Source organism: Apus apus, chromosome 19, assembly GCF_020740795.1.
Source record: "Apus apus isolate bApuApu2 chromosome 19, bApuApu2.pri.cur, whole genome shotgun sequence".
In the NCBI taxonomy this organism is placed as follows: Eukaryota; Metazoa; Chordata; class Aves; order Apodiformes; family Apodidae; genus Apus; species Apus apus.
In genome coordinates this window covers 1,384,480-1,405,560 of record NC_067300.1, presented here as the reverse complement: position 1 = coordinate 1,405,560, position 21,081 = coordinate 1,384,480, and the positions used below count along the sequence as shown (strand labels likewise).

At 53.1% G+C, this 21,081-nt stretch overlaps 1 protein-coding gene across 4 annotated transcripts in view; it reads left to right on the top strand.

Annotated features, from left to right (window-relative positions):
* Positions 1-21,081, top strand: part of RGS3 (regulator of G protein signaling 3) — an 82,405-nt gene that overhangs the window by 21,644 nt on the left and 39,680 nt on the right. For 2 of the 4 annotated variants that reach the window (XM_051636499.1, XM_051636494.1), the window contains 7 exons: positions 744-825; positions 1,508-1,613; positions 2,369-2,705; positions 3,112-3,151; positions 7,810-8,000; positions 9,497-9,580; positions 16,862-16,973. In XM_051636499.1, coding sequence (XP_051492459.1) covers positions 744-825; positions 1,508-1,613; positions 2,369-2,705; positions 3,112-3,151; positions 7,810-8,000; positions 9,497-9,580; positions 16,862-16,973 — 952 coding nt within the window. Of the gene's footprint in view, positions 1-743; positions 826-1,507; positions 1,614-2,368; positions 2,706-3,111; positions 3,152-5,236; positions 5,304-7,809; positions 8,001-9,496; positions 9,581-16,469; positions 16,554-16,861; positions 16,974-21,081 lie in introns of those variants that run through there. The other 2 variants (XM_051636495.1, XM_051636496.1) reach the window with 2 other exon arrangements.

Sequence of the window (21,081 nt, the reverse complement as noted above, 5' to 3'; positions counted from 1 at the left end):
AAAAGATCTTGAAAATTGTCTTGGGGGATAATCAGGTATTTACACAAACTGTCATGCTGAGCTGCTGCTGGAAGCCAACATCAAAAAAGAAATATAATTTTATTAATGAGCTCAATGCTGCCTGAATCAGGAGGAGAAATGAGCCTAAATCAACACAGCATCCAGCCTCTCCAAACCCAGTGAGGGAAAACACACTCACCCCAGCTCACGGGGTGGTGCACACAGAGCCTGCTCCTGTGTGGATGCCTGGCAGGCAGGAGTGTCCTGACCCTCGTGGCTTCCTCAGGAGCAGGGATGCTGCTACTCCTGTGCTGCCCAACTGGAAATGAAATGTTTAAGTTGACTTGCTTAGAGAAGCTGTGTCAGGAGTCGGCGTCAGAGGCAGGAGCCCAGGTTTTCCTTTCCAGTGGCTTATCAGACCTTTTCTTACACTTGCAAGAGTCATGATTGGAGATGTGTGTACGCTCAGTAAAGTCTTGGTTTGTGGCTTTCCTCTCTGTCCATCCTTGGCTGGAATTTGTGTTGCTTTTCAGCACCTTCTCCACCCTCCTTTGGCAGCAGCGGGGGGAGACCTGTTGTCCGCGGGGCTCCCGGGGGGACAGCGCTCGCTGCCACGCTCCCTGTGGCTGCTCCCAGCCCCGCCGTGTGTCTGTGCCCCCGAGGGCTGTGGGGTGCAGGGGGTGCTGGCTGAGCACACCCTGTGGCTGCTCCCCCACTGACCAGGCTGCTCCCTGTCTCCTCAGATCACCATCCCTCGAGGAAGCGACGGGTTTGGCTTCACCATCTGCTGCGACTCCCCGGTCCGTGTGCAGGCAGTGGACTCTGGTGAGTGAGCCCATCATCTTTATCCCTCCTGAGTGAACAGCTCTGCTCCTTTTTTGCTGCCCAGAGCATGTGGTGATTCAGAAGCTCCCATGTCATTGCCTCTGGTTACCTCCAAGAAGCTTCACTTCATTCTGTAGCCCCCGCAGAGGTCAGAGGCCCCTGGGTTGGTGCTGGGTCACTCTTTTGGCAGCATTGCAGTGATTTGCAGATATTTTTTTTCCCCTTTCCTCTCCAACCTTAGAATTGTCTGGCTGGTGGGGAGGCCCACAGAAGGCATCTGTAAGGGGGTGTCAGACAGGGGCACAGAGGATGGTGGGAGCCCTCAGTTGCCTGAGTAGATCCTCTTGCTGTGGATGTGTGGAGTGAGCTTAGAGTCTCTGTTGTACCTGGTGCTCCCTGCTGTGCACTAGGAGACATGAGAAGTTCCTGCAGTAGCTCTGAGAGAGCATTTATGACTTCATGCCAAGCACTCTGCCTGCATGCATGTTGGAAGGTGAAGGTCCTCCCTGGCTGGCCCCATGTCATTTTCAGGTGTGGGTGTTAGAGGAAACATGTTGGGCTGGGAGGAGAGAGTGAAGCTGTGAGGCTATTTGGGTGTCTCAAGCTCCAGGGCTTCTCCTCTGCCCCATACTCTCAGCTCCCTGCCCAGCAGGTGAGTGGCATTTGTCTCCTCTCTCTGTAGGTGGCCCAGCAGAAAAGGCTGGTCTGCAGCAGCTCGACACAGTGCTGCAGCTGAACGAGCAGCCTGTGGAGCACTGGAAATGTGTGGATCTGGCACACGAAATCCGGTGAGTTTTCACCCCAAGCATCAGTGCAGGACTCTGGGAGAGATGTTTGAGGCAGCCCAGGGCAGGGCAGCAGGAGCTCTGAGGGGCTGTGGGAAGGGAAAGGCTTTGAGGTGTGCAGGAGACTGGGAAAAGGACTCTCTGGAGTGGAAGAAGAAAGGATGCAGGGGCTGGGGAGGGCAGGACAGGGACAGAGGCATTAAGGGAGGAAGGACTGCAGGGCTCATGGCTGCCTGAATGATCAGATAATCATTTTGGTTGGAAAAGACCTTTAAGATCATCAAGCCCATCAACCCAGCCCTGCCAAGGTCACCACTAATCCATGTCCCTCAGCACCACATCTCCAGGTCTCTTAAACACTTCCAGGGATAGGGACTCCAGCTGGGCAGCCTGGGCCAGGGCCTGAAAACCCTTTCCAGGAAGAAATTGTTCCCAATATCCAATCTAAACCTGCTCGGGGCAACTTGAGGCCATTTCCTCTTGTCCCATCACTTGATCCTTGGGAGCAGAGCCTGACCCCCCTGGCTCCAACCTCCTCTCAGGCAGCTGCAGAGCCAGCAGGTCTCCCCTCACCTCCTGGTCTCCAGGCTGAACCCCCAGCTCCCTCAGCTGCTCCTGCTCACACTTGTGCTCCAGCCCCTTCCCCAGCTCCCCTGCCCTTCCCTGGACACGCTCCAGCCCCTCCGTGTCCCTCACGTGTTGATGCCTCCCTCCCTGCTGCTCCACCTCCCACTTACCCCCACGCCATCTCTCTTCAGCAACTGCCCCACCGAGATCATCCTGCTGGTCTGGAGGCTGGTCCCGCAGGTGAAGCCAGGACAGGAAGGGATGATCCGCAGGTCCTCCTGCAAATCTGCCTACGACCTGCAGTCCCCGCCCAACAAGCGGGAGAAGAACAGCCCCGCGGCGCGGCCCGAGCAGCGCCGGAGCTGCCACGTCCTGTGCGACGGCAGCGACGGGCTGGTGCTGGGCGGCTGGGAGAGGTACACGGAGCTGGGCAAGCGGGGCCAGCACACCATGCCTGCCCTGTCCCGCGTCCCCTCCTCTGCGGACCAGAACTACATCCTCTTGGCGCCTGTGAACCCCGGGAGCCAGGTAGGGCTGCTGGCAGCTGCAGGGCTGTGCTCTGCTCTGGGCATCCCCCCGTGTCAAACATCAGCTCTCGGGGTGTGCTGGAGCCCAGGCTGGGTTTCCAAGCAAGACCTGTGTCCCTTGGGGGAGCTTTCATTATTTTCCTGACGCACCCAGCACTGGGATTGTGGAGCTGGGGTGAGGGACCTGCTGCCTCCTCCCAGGGCTCACTGGGGGGGGAAGGAGATGGGCAGTGTTTCCACTGCACTGCTCACAGTCCAGGGCATGGCTCTCCCTTGCTGTTGGCAATAGAGCACAAATACTTTGGCTTTGCTGGGTTGGGCATGCTCAGTTTTTCAGCTGGTAGTTACAGAAGTCTATCTCAAGCCTACTCCAGATGACTGTGTCCTTCCTGGGTTGTGTCTTACAGCTGCTGAGGCCTGTCTATCAAGAGGACAACACTACTGTGGGTAAGTTGTGCCACAGAGATGCTGAAGGGAGTGGAACATCTCCCTGATGAGGAAAGGCTGAGGGAGCTGGGTCTCTTGAGCTTGGAGAAGAGGAGACTGAGGGGTGACCTCATCAATGTTTACAAATACGTTCAGGGCAGTGTCAGGAGGACAGAGCCAGGCTTTGTTCAGTGGTGTCCAGTGAGAGGACAAGGGGCAATGGGTGCAAACTGGAGCACAGGAGGTTCTGTGTGAATATCAGGAAGAACTTCTTTCCTCTGAGAGTGACAGAGCACTGGAACAGGCTGCCCAGAGAGGTTGTAGAGTCTCATTCACTGGAGACATTCAAACCCCCCTGGACACGTTCCTGTGTGATGTGCTCTGGGTGACCCTGCTCTGGCAGGGGGGTTGGACTGGGTGATCTTCTGAGGTCCCTTCCAACCCCTAGGATTCTGTGATTCTGTGAATATGCTGCTCAGAGCACCCAGCAGAGCTAAACATGGTTATTCTAGCACTATTTCATCCTTGCCCTTAGCCCTGCAGTGCCTCAGTGGAGTCCCTCATGTTTGGGAACAGTAGCAGAATCTGGGGCTCTTGGGTTAGGACTGTCTTTCCACTTTGGGTCAAACATAAAACCCTACCCCCAAGCCCAGAGGAGAGCACAGCTGCAGGTGTCACTGTTGAGCCTGGTGGTGAGAAAGTTGCTGTGGGATGTGGCAGTGTGGCTGAAGGTGGCAGGGACTTTCCATCAGGGACACAGTGAAAGCAAGAGGTGGGAAAAGTGCTGAGCATTTTTTGTGGTGGTTCTGCAGTTGTGTCCATGGGCCTGTCTGTGACTTTTTTCCCTTCTCATGCATGATGCCTTGATGGAGGGTGTTCATACCCCTGCTCTGAGGTTCATTTTATCCCTGAGGGAGTGAGGATGACCATGGTTTGGATTGGTGCAAACAGTAGAGCAGGCTGATGTCCCAGATTTGGGCAATATTCATTCCTGGGTGGGTGCAAGGTCTCTGGCAGGCTCTGGACCAGCTCTCCTCAAAAACTCTTGAAAACGTAAACTCATTTTCTGCAGCAGGTATCCTGGATCTTCCTGGAGAGCTGGGCATGGATGGGCTTGTGGGAAGAATGGGATGAAGTGTGCAGCAGGGCTAGGGGCTGCAGGAATCAGGTCCATGCAGAAGTACCTGCTGCCTACTTGTTGATTTGGGAGCTCTGGGAGGCTGTGCTGGCACCCAGGTCTGTTGGGATGCCCCGAGGATGAGCTGCATGTCCTTGGGATGAGCTGCGTGTCCTTGGGATGAGCTGCGTGTCCTTAGGAGAGCTTGTCCTCCTCAATATGATCTTGTCCCTCCCTGGTGTGGGCACAGCTAGGAAGCTGTGTGATCCCTGTGAAGGTGGGTGTCCATGGAAGGCCACATGTGGGGCTGGCAAAGCCATGGTGGGGATGCTGGGGAGCAGGAGGAAACAGTTTGGGTCCAAGGCCCCTCTGTCTTGTGTGCTCCCAGTCCTGGAGCTCTGCAGCCAGAAGAGTTTTCCACAGCTCAACTGCAGGTGGGTGTTTTGTGCTGTGGATAACTGCAGCTCCTTCCTGCTGCTGGAGGATCCTGTGAAAAGAGGAGCTGGACTGTGGGGACTTGTTCTTACAGCAGGGTGACATTTGAATGACCCTGGGCTTCTCCCTGTAACAGTTTTTAGTGATTGTTTTCAGTTTTTTAAGTCTTCAGGGGAAGAATCCACTGGTTAACCTGAGCAAGGATTAAGTGTGGTGGTGTGGAGCTGGCCACCAGTCACAGGGTGACAGGAGGTGACACTTTGTGCAGGCTGGATGCATTTCTGTGCCAGTGTGCAGAAACCAGGGCTTGTGCAGGTGATGAGTTCCTCTGCTAAAATGGGGTGATTTAGGGATAAGAGGAAAAGCAGATCCTGAACAGCCTAGACAGATTGTATCTCTCCTGCTTTGAGCTGTCTCTGGTGTTTTGATTTTTATCTGGCAGTGCAACTATGAGAAAGGGAAAAGAGAAAATGTCAGGGTGATTGCACTTAGAGATAGAAACAGCCTCTTAGGTCACGAGGGCCACCCCCCCTGCCAAGGCAGGCTGTGGAAGTGAGCAGTAAACAGCAGGTTTGGATTGCCAACAGAGCATGGCCTGGCTCTGCTGGCCTTTATCTGAAGGTAAATGTGCTATTTCCTAATACTTAATGGAATATGTAATGCTGGGTAGGTTTGTATGTTTGCTTTGGACGAGGCCTTATCTGCTCCCAGCCATGGTCGGAAGTGTTTTGGCTCGTTTCTGCTTGGAAGGTTGTGTGTGTCTGTTCCAGGGCAAGGGCAGAAGCCACTGCACAGAAAGCTGCTGTGGTGGCCTGGGGCTGGAGAAGGGACGCTGGGGGGGTCTCTGCTGGGACACCCCTCCAGCAGGGGCTGCAGGGCTCACACATGGTCCTGAGACCGTGCTGGGCTGATGCTGTAGTTTCTCACCTGGATGTGTTACAGTGCCAGGGAGGTGCCTGGACCCCAGCTGGTCTGGTTCATCAGCTCCAGGGGGCAGCAAGAAAATAGTTCAGCTTTTCGTGGGGCTTCTCTTGAAGAAGGCACGAATTTTTGGGTAGAGATGTGTGCAGTTCCTGTTGGATTTCTTGTCTGCAAATTTTAGGACAGAGCACAGGTGGTTGGTGCCCAGCAGGGCATGGCCTGAGGTTCAGGGCTCTCGGGGAACATGAACCTGTCTCACCTGCTGAGACACTGGTGGGGTGGTGCTGCTGTCATGGGAGTTTGTGGCAGGAGAGATGTGCACTGTGAGCCTAGGGACATCAGGGGTGGCCAGAACTCTATGCTAGGGTCACAAGAGAATGCTGAAGTCCCTTGCCCTAATGGATTAATGTCATTAATGGGAATTTTTTCCCAGCTGTTCCCTGCTCCCAGCACACCTGAGAGCAGAGCAGCCCAATGGACAGGAGCTCCTTTCTGGTTCTGGTCCCCTGTGTTGGTCTCAACCTGGCTCTGTGTGATGGGTCTGGGAGGAGAATGCAGAGAATGACAGAGCCATAGAATTGTTTGGGTTGGAGGGACCTGAAACAGCATCCAGTCCCACCCCCTGCATGGGCAGAGACACTTCCCACCAGCCCAGGCTGCTCCAAGCCCCATCCAACCTGCCCTTCAACACTGCCAGGGATGGGGCAGCCACAGCTTCTCTGGGCAGCCTGGGCCAGGCTCTCACCACCCTCACAGGAAAGAATTTCTTCCTAATATTCAATCTCAATCTAAATCTCCCCTCCTTCAGCTTAAAACCCTTCCCTCTCTTCCCATCCCTCCCTGCCCTTGTCCCAAGCCCCTCCCCAGCTTTCCTGGAGCCCCTTCAGGCACTGGAAGATGCTCTCAGGTCTCCCTGGAGCCTTCTCTTCTCCAGGCTGAACACCCCAACTCTCCAGGCTGTCTCCAGAGCAGAGCTGCTCCAGCTCTGGGATCATCTCTGTGGCCTCCTATGGACTCACATGAAGCCCTCCTTAGCACTGCTGCCTCCCACATCCCCCACCAAACCAGGCAGTGGCTCCCAGCCTGTTGTGGGAACAGTCACCATCTCCCTGGTCTGTGATGCTCTCACTTTCTTGTGCTGGTGCAGACAAAATGGTATTTTCTAGCCAGGCAAAGCATTCTCAGAGCACCCTGTGCCTGTGCTAGTGAGACAAAATGCTGGTGGGATCTCCCTGGGTGTGTTCAAAGGCACCACTGGATGTTGGCTTTTTGGGAACAGTCCTAGCTCTGCTGGACCACTCGAGGTGGGAATCTGCACAGGAAAGCTGCTGTGTAATCCCTCCTTTGCAACAGGATAACAGCTTTCTGCCATGAAGAGGGACAGAGCAAACCAGTCAGGCTGCTGGAGCTTTTTCCAGCAGCAAGATGTAATGCTGAAAAGAAGTGGGTGATGTTGTACCAGCCTCGTGCAAAATGAGGTCATCCTTTATAAATACACACCATGTCTGAGTAACCATCACATCCCTGGGAGCAATTTGGAAAAGCATGAATTGATCCCGTGTGCATGAATGTGTTTATCACTGCTGTTCCTTTTTCTGTCACCTCCAGTCTTCTAAAAACTGTGATTAATCCAGTGTCTGATGATGTGGAATTCCTGCACTTGCTGACTCCCATGCCTAGAATCCAGAGCAGGAAGGACTTGTGTGGATAAAAATGTCCCAAGGTTTACATTTCCAGTGGTTTTCCCCTCCACCCTGGGTTAGTCACAGATGGTTTTCCCCTCCCTGGAAAGGGAAGGCTCAGAGGTACAGGCAGATATTCCCCCATGGTGGGAACTTCCTTGGTGCTCCTGTGACTCAAGAATGACCATTTGAAGTCATGTTTGGGGCTGTGTTGTGTGTCTTATTTTGTACCTGCAGCACTGGATGGGAAGGTGCATGGAACAGTACCAGATCTCTTCCTCCAAAGCACCATGGCCACAACCTGTGCAGAAGGCAGCAGAAATGCCAGGGGACATCTCATTTTGTGTTAGGAAAAATGAAGTCCGTGCTGTTATTTCATGAATCTCTGGGAAACTTTGCTGTCAGAGTGATGAATGTCCCAGCAGCTCTTGGCTCCAGTGATTCCCTGCAGGCTCCAGAGCAGGAGCCGAGCCGGCAGAGTGGGAACTCTCTCCTGATTCTCTGTTCCCTCTGCTTTGGTCTAGGAGATGGGTGTAAAGGGAAATCACACACAGGGTCTGGGAGAAAATCCAGGCTGATGAAGACAGTGCAGACTATGAAGAACTATGGGAACTACCAGAACTGCACCATTGTGAGGCCACACATCCCGCACTCCAGCTACGGCACGTACGTGACGCTGGCTCCCAAGGTGCTGGTCTTCCCTGTCTTTGTGCAGGTAAGTGCAGCTGGAAGTGAGATTTTAGGGATCAAATGCAGTCATAGAATCACTGACTGATTTGGGTTGGAAGGGACATCTAAGGTTATCTAGATCCAGCCCCCCTGCCATGGGCAGGGACACCTCCCACCAGCCCAGGTTGCTCCAAGCCCCATCCAACCTGCCCTTCAACACTGCCAGGGATGGGGCAGCCACAGCTTCCCTGGGCAGCCTGGGCCAGGGTCTCACCACCCTCACACTGAAGAGTTTCTTCCTAATATCTCATCTAGATCTCCCCCCTTTCAGTTTAAAGCCATCACCCCTTGTCCTATCCCTCCATGCCCTTGTCAAAAGTCCCTCCCCAGCTTTCTTCATCAGTGCCCAGCACCAGGGGTCATGGCAAAGCCTGCTGCTGTGGGCTGGTCCAGGCTGTCACACAAGGTAGATGTTTCCCAGCAGAATCCATGGATCTCCTGTCACCCTCTGCTCTCTCCTCTGGAGCTGGCTCAGCACAGGGCTGGGTACTTTCTGAAAGGGAATTGTGTCCTGCTCAGGTGTTTCTCTGTTGGAGATTTTTCCCTTTCTAGCTTTCAGATCTGTTCCTCAGGTGCTTACATAAGTCAGATGGTGTCCTGACTCCTGAGCTTCAGCAACCAGCTTTGTGTGATTGAAAATCAATTTCTTCTCATGGGTTCTTTGTGCTGTTAATGATAGTGTGGAAAGGTGGTGGTTTTTTTTGCTTTTTATTGCATTAGCTGGTGGCAGCACTAAAATCACAAACAAGGATCCAGAGCAGTAATGACCTGACAGAGGATTTGCCTGTGTAATAAATAATTTTCTTAACGCTGAGCCCTGAATTTGGTGGTAGTACCTCTACCTACCTCCACATCTTCTGTTTTGTCCTTCCTATGGCCAGGATCCCACAAAACCTCATCTGATCCTATGTACTTAAGTACATGACTGATGAATACCTTCATCTTTGAGGCTGTGGGGAACCCTCCATCCTGCCCTGCCAGCAGCAGTGCCACTGCCACGTCACTTCAGCTCACTGTGGGAACAATCCCTAACACCATGTACCAGCAGACTCTGCTCTGAGGGCCGTGAGAACCCAACATGTCACTGTTGTGGTTGTGTTTCCTGCTAAGAAGCACCAGGACCGGCCTGCAGGGTGCAGAGCAGGTGACAGGCGGGGAGACCAGGGGCAGGTTGTCGTTTTATGGCCGGGCCTGACGTAAGTGTTAAGTGGCAGGTTTTCTTTGCAAGTGGCAGGTTTTCTTTGCAAGTGGCAGGTTTCCTTTGTAAGGTTCTCTCCTTGTCACCCCCCTGGCCTGCAGGCCGGCGCTGTGGGGCAGCTTCTCCCTCAGTGAGTTGCAGCTCAACATGAAGACAAAGCGGGTTGGGTGGGCGGAAAGTTTTTCTGGCAAACCACACTTCCAGTGGAAGGTTTGACTGTTTCTTTCTTTTTCTTTTTTTCTTTTCTTTTTTTTTTTTTTGGTTGTTTTTCCTTTCAAATGTAGCCCCTAGATCTTTGCAACCCAGCCCGGACTCTGCTTCTGTCAGAGGAGCTGTTTCTCCACGAGAGCAGAAACAGGACTCTACAGGTAAGGCTTCCCACCCTCTCTGAGCTTTCTAAAGATGCTCTTCTGCAATCTTCTCTAGTAGATTGAGAAGGGAAGTGTTTTGTTGTGCAATACTTGTGTTAATATGATTCCTGGGAAAGCTTGCAGTCAGTTTAGTGTGGGATACACCAGTCACAGCCCCACAGGTGAGGCCACTGGTGGATTCAGGAAGAGGGAGTTAAAGAGTTTTTCTTCCAGGTTAAAAAACTAGACAGGGACCTGGTTACTGGGGTTTCCAGAAATGTAGTTCAGGTCACACATCCCAATTCCTCTGTTTTCACTTACTTCAGCTTCTTTTCTGCAATGTTATCTGAGGGCTGTTAAGGGTCTGGGGGAGCAGCTAAGCTTGGCTACGTGCTCAGCCCGTGTCTGTGGCAGCTGTCACCATCCAAACTGGCAGAGCTGAAGCGTTCATTCCACTTGCTGCTGGTTTCACTTGCACCCAGCTGGGAATTCTGCAAAGCCCCAGGGTGTGGGACAGAGGAACGGGAGCTGGGAGAGCCCCTGCCTGCACTTTGAGGCTGGATGATCTTACCGGTCTTTTCCAATCTGAATGATTCTAGTGCTGAAGGGAACTGCCCTTCTGTTTTGGGGCATTTTCAGAGAATCTCACCATTGTACAGAATAATTTTGGTTCAAGTTTAGTTGGAGTGAACAATGTGTCATCTTCACAGAGCTTCACAGACTTTTTACTTGACTCATCTGAGTTTTTGGGTAACACCTTCTGGATGTAACAGCAGAATATGAGACACATCATCTCCCTGGCAGTACAGACCAGCACGGGGTTGTGTTACATTAAGTGACTCCTTTCATTTTCAACATGTAATTCATCCCTTGCTTTGGCTTGAATAACTTTATTTTCTTTCTTTCTGCCAAAGTACAATAAAAAATTGCATGATCCATTAGGAAACTCGTTACTGATTTGTCAGTGAAACTCTTCCCCTGTCCTGCTTTTCTTTGCTACTCAGGGTCTTCTGGGCCACCTGCATGAGTGAAGATCAGGTAGACACGTGGCTGTGTAGCACAGATATGGAAATGTGGTGGCCAGCTTGAAGTCAGGATGCTTCTGGGTGGTTTGGAGTTGCTTGTGTTCAGATCAGACTTAGAAGTCTGTAGGAGCAACCAAATGTGGAGTAATGATGAGTAACTGATGTGGTTTGCAGCCTGGGTGGGGCATGTGTGCATAGGGGGGTGTTTGTATTAAATGCTGGAGAGCCCCAGGACAGGCATGTTTGGAGATGTGCTGCTCTGGCTCCAGATGGCCATGGGAGCCATTTCAGAGACCCAGCTGTGGACAGGGTCAGGAGGAGGATGTCTTAGGGTAAGGACACTGCTTATGATGCCCTGAGGATGAGTGTGAGGCTGGAAGAGGATTTCCCGGTTGGAGCTGCTGCCAGGAAAGGGCAGGATGCTGTAGGCTGGCCAGGAACATGAGGCAACGTGGGAGAATGATGGTGCCTTGAGGCCATGATGTGTGTGTAAGCCTGGCACAGGGGCAAGGAGGGGACTGGGATAAGCCAAGTGACAAGACAGAAGCAGGGAATGGGAACAGCGTGTGGAAGGCAGGAGTGAATCGAGGGGTGAACCCAGGTGTGGTGCAGAGCCCCGTGTTGCTGGGAGCTGACAGCTGGAGGTAGCAACACTGAGACATCAGCTGTGCCCCTGGGAAGGGCTTTCACAGGCCTGCAGGGTGTCACAGGGTCATGGCAGGCTTTGCAGAGCTGCAGGGTGAAAGTCTGTCTGGAAAGCCAGAGACCCCTCTTCTCCAGTGGAGCAAGGGATCTGCTTGGGTCCTGAGGGGCTATGAGATAAGGGAACATAAACTGTCAAATCCGGGAGGCATGGGAGGTGTCCCAACCTGTGCAGGAGGTTGGAACTAGGTGGTGTTTAAGGTCCCTTCCAACCCAATTGTTTATGATTCTAAGATCTACAGTGGCCTGGACACAACAGGGTTTCCCCTGGTGCAGAATGTCCCTGACTCCTCTTTTTGCTGGACCTGAGCTCACTCTCCCCGAGCAGAGACTGTCTTGTTTCCAGCCAGTCCTTTCTTCCTTGCTCCCTGTGGTTTTCCATCTTCCCCCTGCTCCTCCCACCCAGTCTCTCTCAAACTGGACCACTGCTCCTGTGCTTTGTAAGACTGTTTTCTGCTTGTTGTTCTGCTTTGGTGATAATGGCTCAAGAGAGGAGAGCCCAGGTGCAGGGGCTGGAGATGAAGGTCCTATTTAATTTATACTTTTAAAACCCAGAATCCTTTCCCCTGGGCAGCTGCACATCAGGCTCTGTATCCTCGTCGCTGGACAAACTCTCTCCCATCTCCTGAAGGACTCAAACCGGTCTCTCTGGAGGCTTGCCAGGATCTGTCCTTTCCCTGACCTTACCTCTGGGCAATCCTTATGCAGGCCTTAATCACATCCTGTCTAGACTTGGTTTCAATTCCCATTTTTATGCTCTTCTGAAGTCCCTCCAGCCCGTGGAGTTGCCAGAGGAACCAGCGTGATGGGAGCGATTGTGCACAAGGTGTTGAACATGGGCCTTGTCCTTTTTGGTCAGTCCCTAAAGTACCTGAAATCAACTTCCTAGAGCCCAGAGGTGCCTTCTCAGCTCTTTTTTTGCCATCCCTGCAGGGTCTGCAGATCAGGATGCTGCTCCCTTGAACTCTGAGAGCCCCCAGCTCTGCCAGGGGTCTGGAGGACACGGACTGGCACACCCAAGTTTTATGCTCTTCTCTGCAGGGCAGGAGGCTTCTCAGTCTCATCCCAAGTGTAGCCCTGCATGTTCCTGGCATTCCTGGCCCAGCACAGGGCTGCCAGCTCCCTGCTTCAGTGTGTGGCTGAGTTTGGCCAACACAGTAGGTTGAGCAAAACCCTACTCCCTAGCACAGGTGTTTCAAGATCAGAATCACAGGTGGCCAGGTTGGAGGAGACCTCCAGGATCATCTGGTACAACATCTCTAGGTAATGTTTTCAGCCTTTTTTTAGACACTTCCATGTGGGTGAGGATACCAGAAACCTGCACTTACGTCCTCCCTCCACTACACTAGTCCTACTTACTCTGTCCCTTCTTCTCCACTGCCTCTTAATATCCTTCTCTTCCTTGTTTTTTACACCATTTCCCCATCTGCACTGTGCTAGTGTTGGAGTGGCTGCATGACCCCTTGAGGTCTTCAGTGCCTGCTCTCCCCTGATGTTCATGGTAGAAGGATAATGAATTCAGGAGAGGTGAGGTTCCAGGTTGGCAGCCAAAGCCTTCACCATGGACCTCTTGTTTGGCAAGCATGGTGGTGTCTTCATCAACGTCTAGCTGAGCATGGAGACTTCTGGAGTGTATGAATTCCTTCCTAATAATCTTGGCAGAAAAAAATGTGTGAGGTGGTGAAAGAGGGTAGATGTGCTGTGGGCTGCTGAGGAGTCTTGGAGAACATGGATAGATGCAGAAGTAAGAACCCAGGAGGCCAGACTGCTGCTCTGAGCCCGGGACTCAGCTGACTGGGAGGGTAATGTATGAAGCTGTGGTAACTGGATTACTTTTAATCACGTTCTGTTGCTCTGGTCTCTGTGAAAACTGAGTAACTGTGGTTGCAAAGCTGTAGCCAGGGGAATCAGGGGAGCACTGAATGGAAGTGGGGGGTACGTGGGGAGCTGTGTCATGCCTGGTCTGAGGATCCAGCAGTGATGTCTCTGCTTCATAGAGGGTACTGAGAGTTTGGATGGGCTACAAGGACAAGTCAAGATCTGAAAACATTGAGGAAGAGTAAAGAAAGCTTCATCCAATGTAGGTCAACTGAATGGATGGGGACAGATGAAATTTGCAGATACAACCCTCATCCTGGTGTTACTGGACTTTCTCTTTGAGGTTGCACCCAATTCTTCTGGAGAAGAATCCAGTAAGGGTAAATGAAAAACATGGGTGGCTCAGGGTGGATCCCAGTCTCAAGAGCTCCCCACCAAGGACTGCAGGGGCTCTCTCACCAGCTGCAGCCAATGTAGGGGGTCATCACCATGTTCTCCTTTGGCATCAGAAGCTCTATTACAGAAGACCTGTGTCTGATTCACTCTGCCTCCTCAGCTCCCTCTGTGTTGCAGGAATGTTGCTGGAGAAGGGGAGATGTCTTGGAGCATCCCCCAGCTTGGGGAGGTGCAAGGCAGGGTTCACACTGTCCATCCTGCAGGGCATCTCCTCTCTGCCCAAACCTGGGCGCTCTGTGCAGGTGAGCAGGAGAGGGCAGGGCAGGAGAGTTAACTACTCTTAAGCCCCAATGTGCTCTGGCTGCAGGGCTTTGTTTCTCGGCACCTTTTCATCATGTTTTTGTCACCAAACTTTGCTTGACAAGGGGTGGTTATTGCTTCCTCCTTCCTGCAGTGGCCCTGCAGCAGGCCCAGCTCCTGTTCTCCTCCTGGGGAAGCAACACTAACCCACTGCTTCCCACCCTCCCTCTTGGCTTTCCTTTCCTCTTGCTTTCTTTTAGGAAGCACTTAAAATCTGCCCCATCCTTCTGTAACAATGTTCTTCCCATTCTTTTCTGTTGTTAGTCAACTCTATCAGCACAGGAGTAATTCTCTGTGGTGCAGAGCACACCCAGATGAACAGTGTCCAAGACATCAGTGCAAGACTCTACAAACATTTTTTTCCCCCTCTGTAAAATTTAGTCACAACCCCCTAGAAGGTCTGTGTGACAACTGCCATGTGGCCTTGGGCACGACAGTAGTAGCACAATGTGCCTGGCTCTGTCTTCAGAGGAGCCCTTACATCATGTCAGTTGTTTAATTTCTGATTTTGGGGGAAGGAAATCAGTTCTGGGGAATGCCCAAAGATGCTCTGACTCTCCCAGGAGCAGCTCTGGTGGATTCTCTCTCACCTGGATGAATTCAGACTCTGGGTTTCTCTTTGCTTTGCTCTTGTGTTTTTATGAGCCTTGCCATTTTCTGTGGTACATCCTAGAGCTGTTTGCAAAGGGCTGGTAGAGACGTGTTGCAGCTTGTCCATGCTGTGCTGGCAACCAGGCTGCTCACCCACCCCTCCCCTCTTATTCCTGCTGGCTGCTGCCTTGGAGTCATCCATGATTTGAGTTTCCTGAGCTAGGAGGGTAAGTGCTCTGCTCGCCCCTCTGTGAGCAGGGTCTGCTGGAGCCCTGGGCCTCACCCTCTTTTTCTTTCCCCAGCAACTCAGAGGAGCAGAAGAGCCTCTGTAAACCCTTTTGTGTGGAGCTGCTCTAAAATCAAGTGGCTTCCTGGCAGCAGCATCTAATAGAGATGCTTTTACGTAACCCCCACTGGCTGCGCTTTTATCTTTGCTGCATCCTGAATTCAATCAGTTCCCATAAAAGCACAATGTTACCTAGAAATACTTTTTGTGTGTTTCTGTTTCCATGATTCCCTATTAAAATCTCCTTAGTTTTGAAGTGATTTTTCATTTTTTTCCCCCTGTTGATCCTTCTAATCATTTTTTTCTACCGTTTGAACTTCCTTGTGTGTTAGGTCTTTTCTTTCCTCCCTTTCCAGCATGACCCTTCTTTGCTGATCATGCTTTTATCTCCTTCACTTTGCCAAGTTGCTGCTCTCAAGATTCCTGAACGTCTCTTCTTTCAGGCTGTGTGACCTCGGATGGCACCAGACACATCCCAGAAAAGTTACCTTTTGGAACAAGATAGGCATGGGAGAAAGTTTATAGTGCAGTTTGTACTTTGTTATTCCTTGGGTTAATAATAAGGTCAGAAGTAATGAAGAGGGTGAATGTGGGCACTAGGCCAGTGGTGTGTTTGAGAGCAGAGGAAGGGATTTTCCAAATAATACAGAGAGAAACAGACACTCCCTGGGTTCATTGTCAATTAAAGCAAGGCCAGCAGCTTTGTGCTTGTTCAGAATCCCACAAAAAATGGGTTTGCGCAGCAAGGGGAGATCTTGTGGCAAGGGCTTGGGTTTGGTTTCACAGCCAGATGCTGCTGCCCTGACATGGGACTCACCACCTCGTGATGAACTGTTCCCCAGCTTGTCCTCCTGACATGTCTGTCAGCCACCGGGCAGGGAGACAAACTGTGCTGGCACCGTGTCCCTGTCAACAGTGACTCAGTCCTGTCCGGAGCAAAGTCACCTTCCCCAGGGTGACTTGGTGGTGGCAGCAGTGCCAGCTCCCAGAGAGCCCCTGGGATGCTGGGCTCTTTGCTGCTCTTGCCAAAGGGTTGCTGGAAGGCCACCAAACCTCCATTGCTGTTGCTCAGTGTTGCAGAGCAGTGTTCCTTCTGCTCCAGGGGGTTTTTGGGAGCATCCCCAGGAGCGGTGGAAGCAGCCAGGTGCTCCCGTGCAGCCCTGTGCTGGGAGCAGTGGGGGGCTTGGGAGTGTGCAGGGGGGCTGGCGTCCAGGGTGCCCACAGGAATATTGCAGCTGCTTCCTGGTGTCTTCTAAGTGTTGTTGCTGACTTCTGCAGGAGAGCAGGACAGGCTCAAAGCTTGGCTGATGGCACCAAGCCACTCACCCCCAGCAGGCTTCTGGGTCAGGGATCTCCAGTCCAGTGCAGAAGCTCTTTCTTCTTCTTTTAAAGATCACACTGATGGTACTGACGGATCTAGGGACCTCAGGCAAGAGCCAGAAGCAGAACAAAACCTACCTTTTGAGTTGTGAGCACTCTCCAGTGCTCTGGTGCAGCTTCCAGGACACCTGAGTCACTGCTCAGGCACGGAGCTGGGCAGGCACTGGGTTCAGTGTTTGCTTTCCACCCGTCAGTGTGGTTTGGAGGTGTCAGGTTTGTTCCTGCAGCTGCTCTTGTGGGTTCTGCCCTCGTAAAAGCCAAACTGCTGTTTTCTCAAAGGGAGCAAAACGGGGCATGCAAAGGCTGAGAACAAGGAGAAACTCCTTCCTGAGTGTGCTCAGGGAGGTCACTTTTGCTTTTAGGTTGCAACTTTTACAGCCTGCTGGGATTAGTTGGCAGCTTATTCCCTCCTCCTGCTCCTCTGATTTATAACGTATGTAAATGGGAAGTGACACAGGAGAGCAGAGAGGGTGTGTTTGCCTGGCCTTAAACTGTCAGGCAGGTTTATCCCTCTTGTCACGGGGCTCCACAAGCCTTGGTAGGTGGCTGCCAAGCTGGAGTAGCCTCATCTGAAGTTTGCTGGGAGCACCCTGAGGGGTGTAGCAGCAACCAGCCCCTCTGGGAAGGGGGGCTTGGGCTGTCACGGTTGGTGTCTCTCCCCAGGGTAGAGGACCTTTCCCAGGACACTGTCTCAGTGTCAAGAGATTAATAGCTACTTCTTTGCTGCTCTTGTGCTTCCAGGTGACCCTCTTTGTCTACTCTGACCTGCTGCTCTTCACCAAGGAGGACGAGCCTGGGCGCTGCAACGTGCTGAGGAACCCTCTCTACCTGCAGAGTGTCAAGCTCCAGGAGGGTGAGTGTCTGCAGCAGCAGCTGGAGACTTGTGGGGCATTTTCTGGGCTGCTACCTATACAGGCAGCTGGCCAGCAGCAGGGAAGAACCTCACTGAACCATTGCTTCCAGCATGTAACAGTAACGTCCAACTGGTGCTGCCAGGTCATCTTTCCTTGAGGTGCAGGGCCAGCATCAGCCTTCCCACCCCTGCATTACCCCAGCCTTTGGGAGCTCCATCTCCTGGGACACCTCAGGGGCACTCAGGCCAGCTCTTTGGGCCTGTGTCTCAGAGCTGGGCTGGCATTCCCCAGGTCTTGCTGTGCTGGGCTGTTCCCCCTGGCTGGTGTGATACTGCCCACAGCAGGGGCTTGCTGAGGCTGAGAAAGGGAAGTGGAGTTTTGAGGTTTCCCCCGTGGTGTCTCGAGAGAGCTCAGAGGTTGTCTCCAAGTGAGTCTGGCTAAGCCCTACTGACCTTTGCTACTTCTGTCTCCAGCCGCCCACGGCTTCCCGCTGCACCAGCATCCCTCCCCCTGCCCCCCGGGCTGAGGAAGGAGAACACTCCAGCCATGGGTGGAGGCTGTGGACCATGTCCTTACTCTCTTCACCTTGGCTGGGCTTTCATGTCCAGCTGAGAGCTCAGAGAGGGCTTCTAGGGCTGGAGGATGATTTGAAATCAGTTACTTCAAGTTGAAGCGCTGAGGCCGCGCAGGAGATGGCCTTGAGCTACTCAGGGTCAAAAAAGGAACAAACAAATTGCTCTGCCACATCCTATTTGCTGTGGTGGAGCCCCTTCTTGGCCCTGGGCCCAGTTCAACCTCGTTCCTTCTTCGGTGCAGTCAGTTTTTGGGTACAGGTTCGTTTTGTGTGTGGTCACCCCTCTGCAGCAGCGTGGGGCTGGTGCCCCAGCTCCTCCTCGAGCTGGACCAGGACCTGTCGTGGGAAACTGGGAACAGATGTAAGGAAAAACTTCCCTCTGGTGAGGTTGGTCAAATATCAGTACCTGAAAGGGGCCTACAGGAAAGCTGGGGAGGGACTTTTTATAAGGGCATATTGTGATTGGACAAGGAGTAATGGATCTAAACTGGGGGAGGGGAGATTTAGGTGAGACATTAGGAAGAAATTCTTGGGTGTGAGGGAGGTGAGACCCTGGCCCAGGTTGCCCAGGGAAGCTGTGGCTGCCCCATCCCTGGCAGTGTTGAAGGGCAGGTTGGATGGGGCTTGGAGCAACCTGGGCTGGTGGGAAGTGTCCCTGCCCATGCAGGGGGTTGGATCTAGATGGTCTTTAAGGTCTCTGTGGGATGTCCATCCCTGGAGACTCAACTGGGCAAGGCTGTGAGCTCCCTGGTCTGGGTGCTTTGGGTGGGGCTTGGACTAGAGATCACTCAAGGGGCCCCTTCCAGCCCAGCTCACCCTGTAGCTGCATGAGCTGACACCTCCATTCAGCCCTGTGGCCCTGACCAGAAGGGATTAATCCAGATCTGTGCTGCTTCTCCAGAGGGATCATTTTCTGGATGAATTTTGCCACATCCCATGACTTCCCCAGCTGAGCTGTGAGCTCTGTGGATGAGCTGCATCCCTCCATGTGCCACACCTTGTTGTGAGCCTCACTGGTGGGGATCTGCAGGGCTGTGCTGGACACCACGTGCTGCCTGTCAGTTGTCATTTCCCAGTTCCAACAACGTTTCTGCTCCCGGATTAATTCATTGATCTCTCTGGTGGGGGCAGAAACACGGTGAAGGAGACAGGGCACCATGGCATGAGCTGGTTAGAAAAACCAGTGAAGCTTCACTGGGGTTTGGTGAGTTTGTTCTCAGTGCTGCTGATTTCTAAGAACCAGACAAAAGGAATTGTTCCTCCTTGGAGAGCTTGTTGGTCAGCATCTGCTCCTGGGGCTGGGCGTGTGCCACCCCAGGCTGCTCTCAAAGGCTGGTGAATAACCCTGCTCTTGGTCACATCCATGAAGGAATCAGCTCTCCTGGTGCTGCTCCCAGCTCCATGCATGCAGGTCTGTTTGCAGCTCGGCACAGGAAGGTGCCTCCTGACCTCAGGCAAGGCAGGTGGATTTCTTCAGTGCTTTTTCTGCCACTTACTTCCTTGTTGCCATAATAACTGGAGCAGCTCTGCTCTGGAGCCAGGCTGGGAGAGTTGGGGTGTTCAGCCTGGAGAAGAGAAGGCTCCAGGGAGACCTTAGAGCACCTTCCAGTGCCTGAAGGGGCTCCAGGAAAGCTGGGGAGGGGCTTGGGACAAGGGCAGGGAGAGAAAAGACAAGAGGTAATGGATTAAAACTGAAAAGGGGGTAGATTTAAATGGGACATTGGGAGGAAATTCTTTGCTGTGAGGGTGGTGAGAGCCTGGCCCAGGTTGCCCAGGGAAGCTGTGGCTGCCCCATCCCTGGCAGTGTTGAAGGGCAGGTTGGATGGGGCTTGGAGCAGCCTGGGCTGGTGGGAGGTGTCCCTGTCCATGCAGGGGGGGGTTGGATCTAGATGGTCTTTAAGGTTCTTCCAGCCCAAACCATTCAGCAAGCCTCTCTGAGGGGCACGTCTGTCTCTGCAGCACCCAACCTTCCCCCATTGCACCAGGGATCCAGCACTGGGGCTTTTCAGGCACTTCACCCTCTGGTTTGGGCACGGCTGCTTCCAAGGGAAGAGCAGGGAATTTCTGTTGCTCTCCTGACTAACTGAATGGCACATGAATAGGAACAGGCGTATTGCTGAGTATAACAATTGGGACATCTCCGGTGCTGCTGCAGACCATTGTGATGTTTCCTGTTTCTGCTGCTCGCTGCCCTGTGCGAAAGCAAATCAGTCTAATCTGCTTTACAATGCTCAGCCTTCCTGCTTTAGAAGCCCAGCATGGCTGATGAGCACCACGCTGGCCAAGGTTTCCAGTGTGACAGGGCTGGCTTCCTCACTGGATACTGTGGGAATTTCCACGCGGAGGTGGCTGCCTCGCTGGGAACCTGCCCCGCTGGGTGGGTGTGCTCAGCTCTGGGGACAGAGAGGAGAGCTCCTGGTTTTCAGCTTGGGTGAGGATCTCCTGGCTGTCATCCCCATCCCCAGCTGGGATCCTGCAGAGAAGGACAACCCAGTCCCATCTCAACACGTCAGGAAGAAACTGAAGTATCTTCAAGTGAGGTTTCCCCCGCCCCGGCTCCTTTTCCCTTGGGTTTGCCTGGCAGCCTGTGCTGCTCAGCTGGCAGGAAAGGTGCAGCAGCAGCACCGTGTGTGGCACAGAGCCCTGGGTCAGCCTGGGTGGCTGGTTGCCATCTCCCTGGTCCCCTCCCCTTGTCTTCCATGGCCCCGTGGCCCGTGGTGCAGGAGGTGAGCAGCACACGTTGCACCAGGCCACAGCAGGCACTGGCACACCAGCCTGACCCTTTGGAGACTGGAAAGAACTCCAGTGGAAGAAGATCCCATCAAACCTGGTGTGTGCTGAAATCCATGCTCAGGTCTGCCCCTCTAGCTCTGCTGTCCCTCTCCTGCTTCCCCTTGAACCTCACCTTCCCGTTTATTTTCTCTCTAAAGGCCATTACTGGTAGAAAATGGGATGTAAGCAGTTCCTGGGGTGGCTCCCTGCTCTGTGTGTCCCAGCCCTGAGCATCAGAGGGACAAGGGGACAGGAGCTGCTGCTGGTGGGGGCTGCTAATGCCAAGACTCAACTGAGCAGAGAGGAATCCCAGAATCCCAGGCTGGTTTGGGTTGGAAGAGACCTTAAAAAACCATCTAGATCCAACCCCCCTGCCATGGATGGGGACACCTCCCACTAAACCAGGTTGCTCCAAGCCCCATCCAACCTGTCCTTCAACACTGCCAGGGAAGGGTCAAAATAATTTGGAAGGGAACTTAGTTCAGATGGTTTTGGGCTTTGTCGGGGTCACTTGTCATTGCAAAAGAGGCTCAAAAGAAGCTGGGTCATTCCCCTGGCTGTTACACTCTGATGTCACCTTCCTTTGCTGAGGGTTCCTGTCTCCAGAGGATGACTTGTTCCTCAGATCAGCTGGGAAAGCTTGGCTAGAGCTCCTGAGGGAAAGATGATGGTCTTCTGATGGTCTTCTGCAACCTGCTTTGCCAGGTAGCCTGGAGACCTTTGGTTGTGGTGCAGGGAGGAGCAGAGAGCCCAGCTGAGAA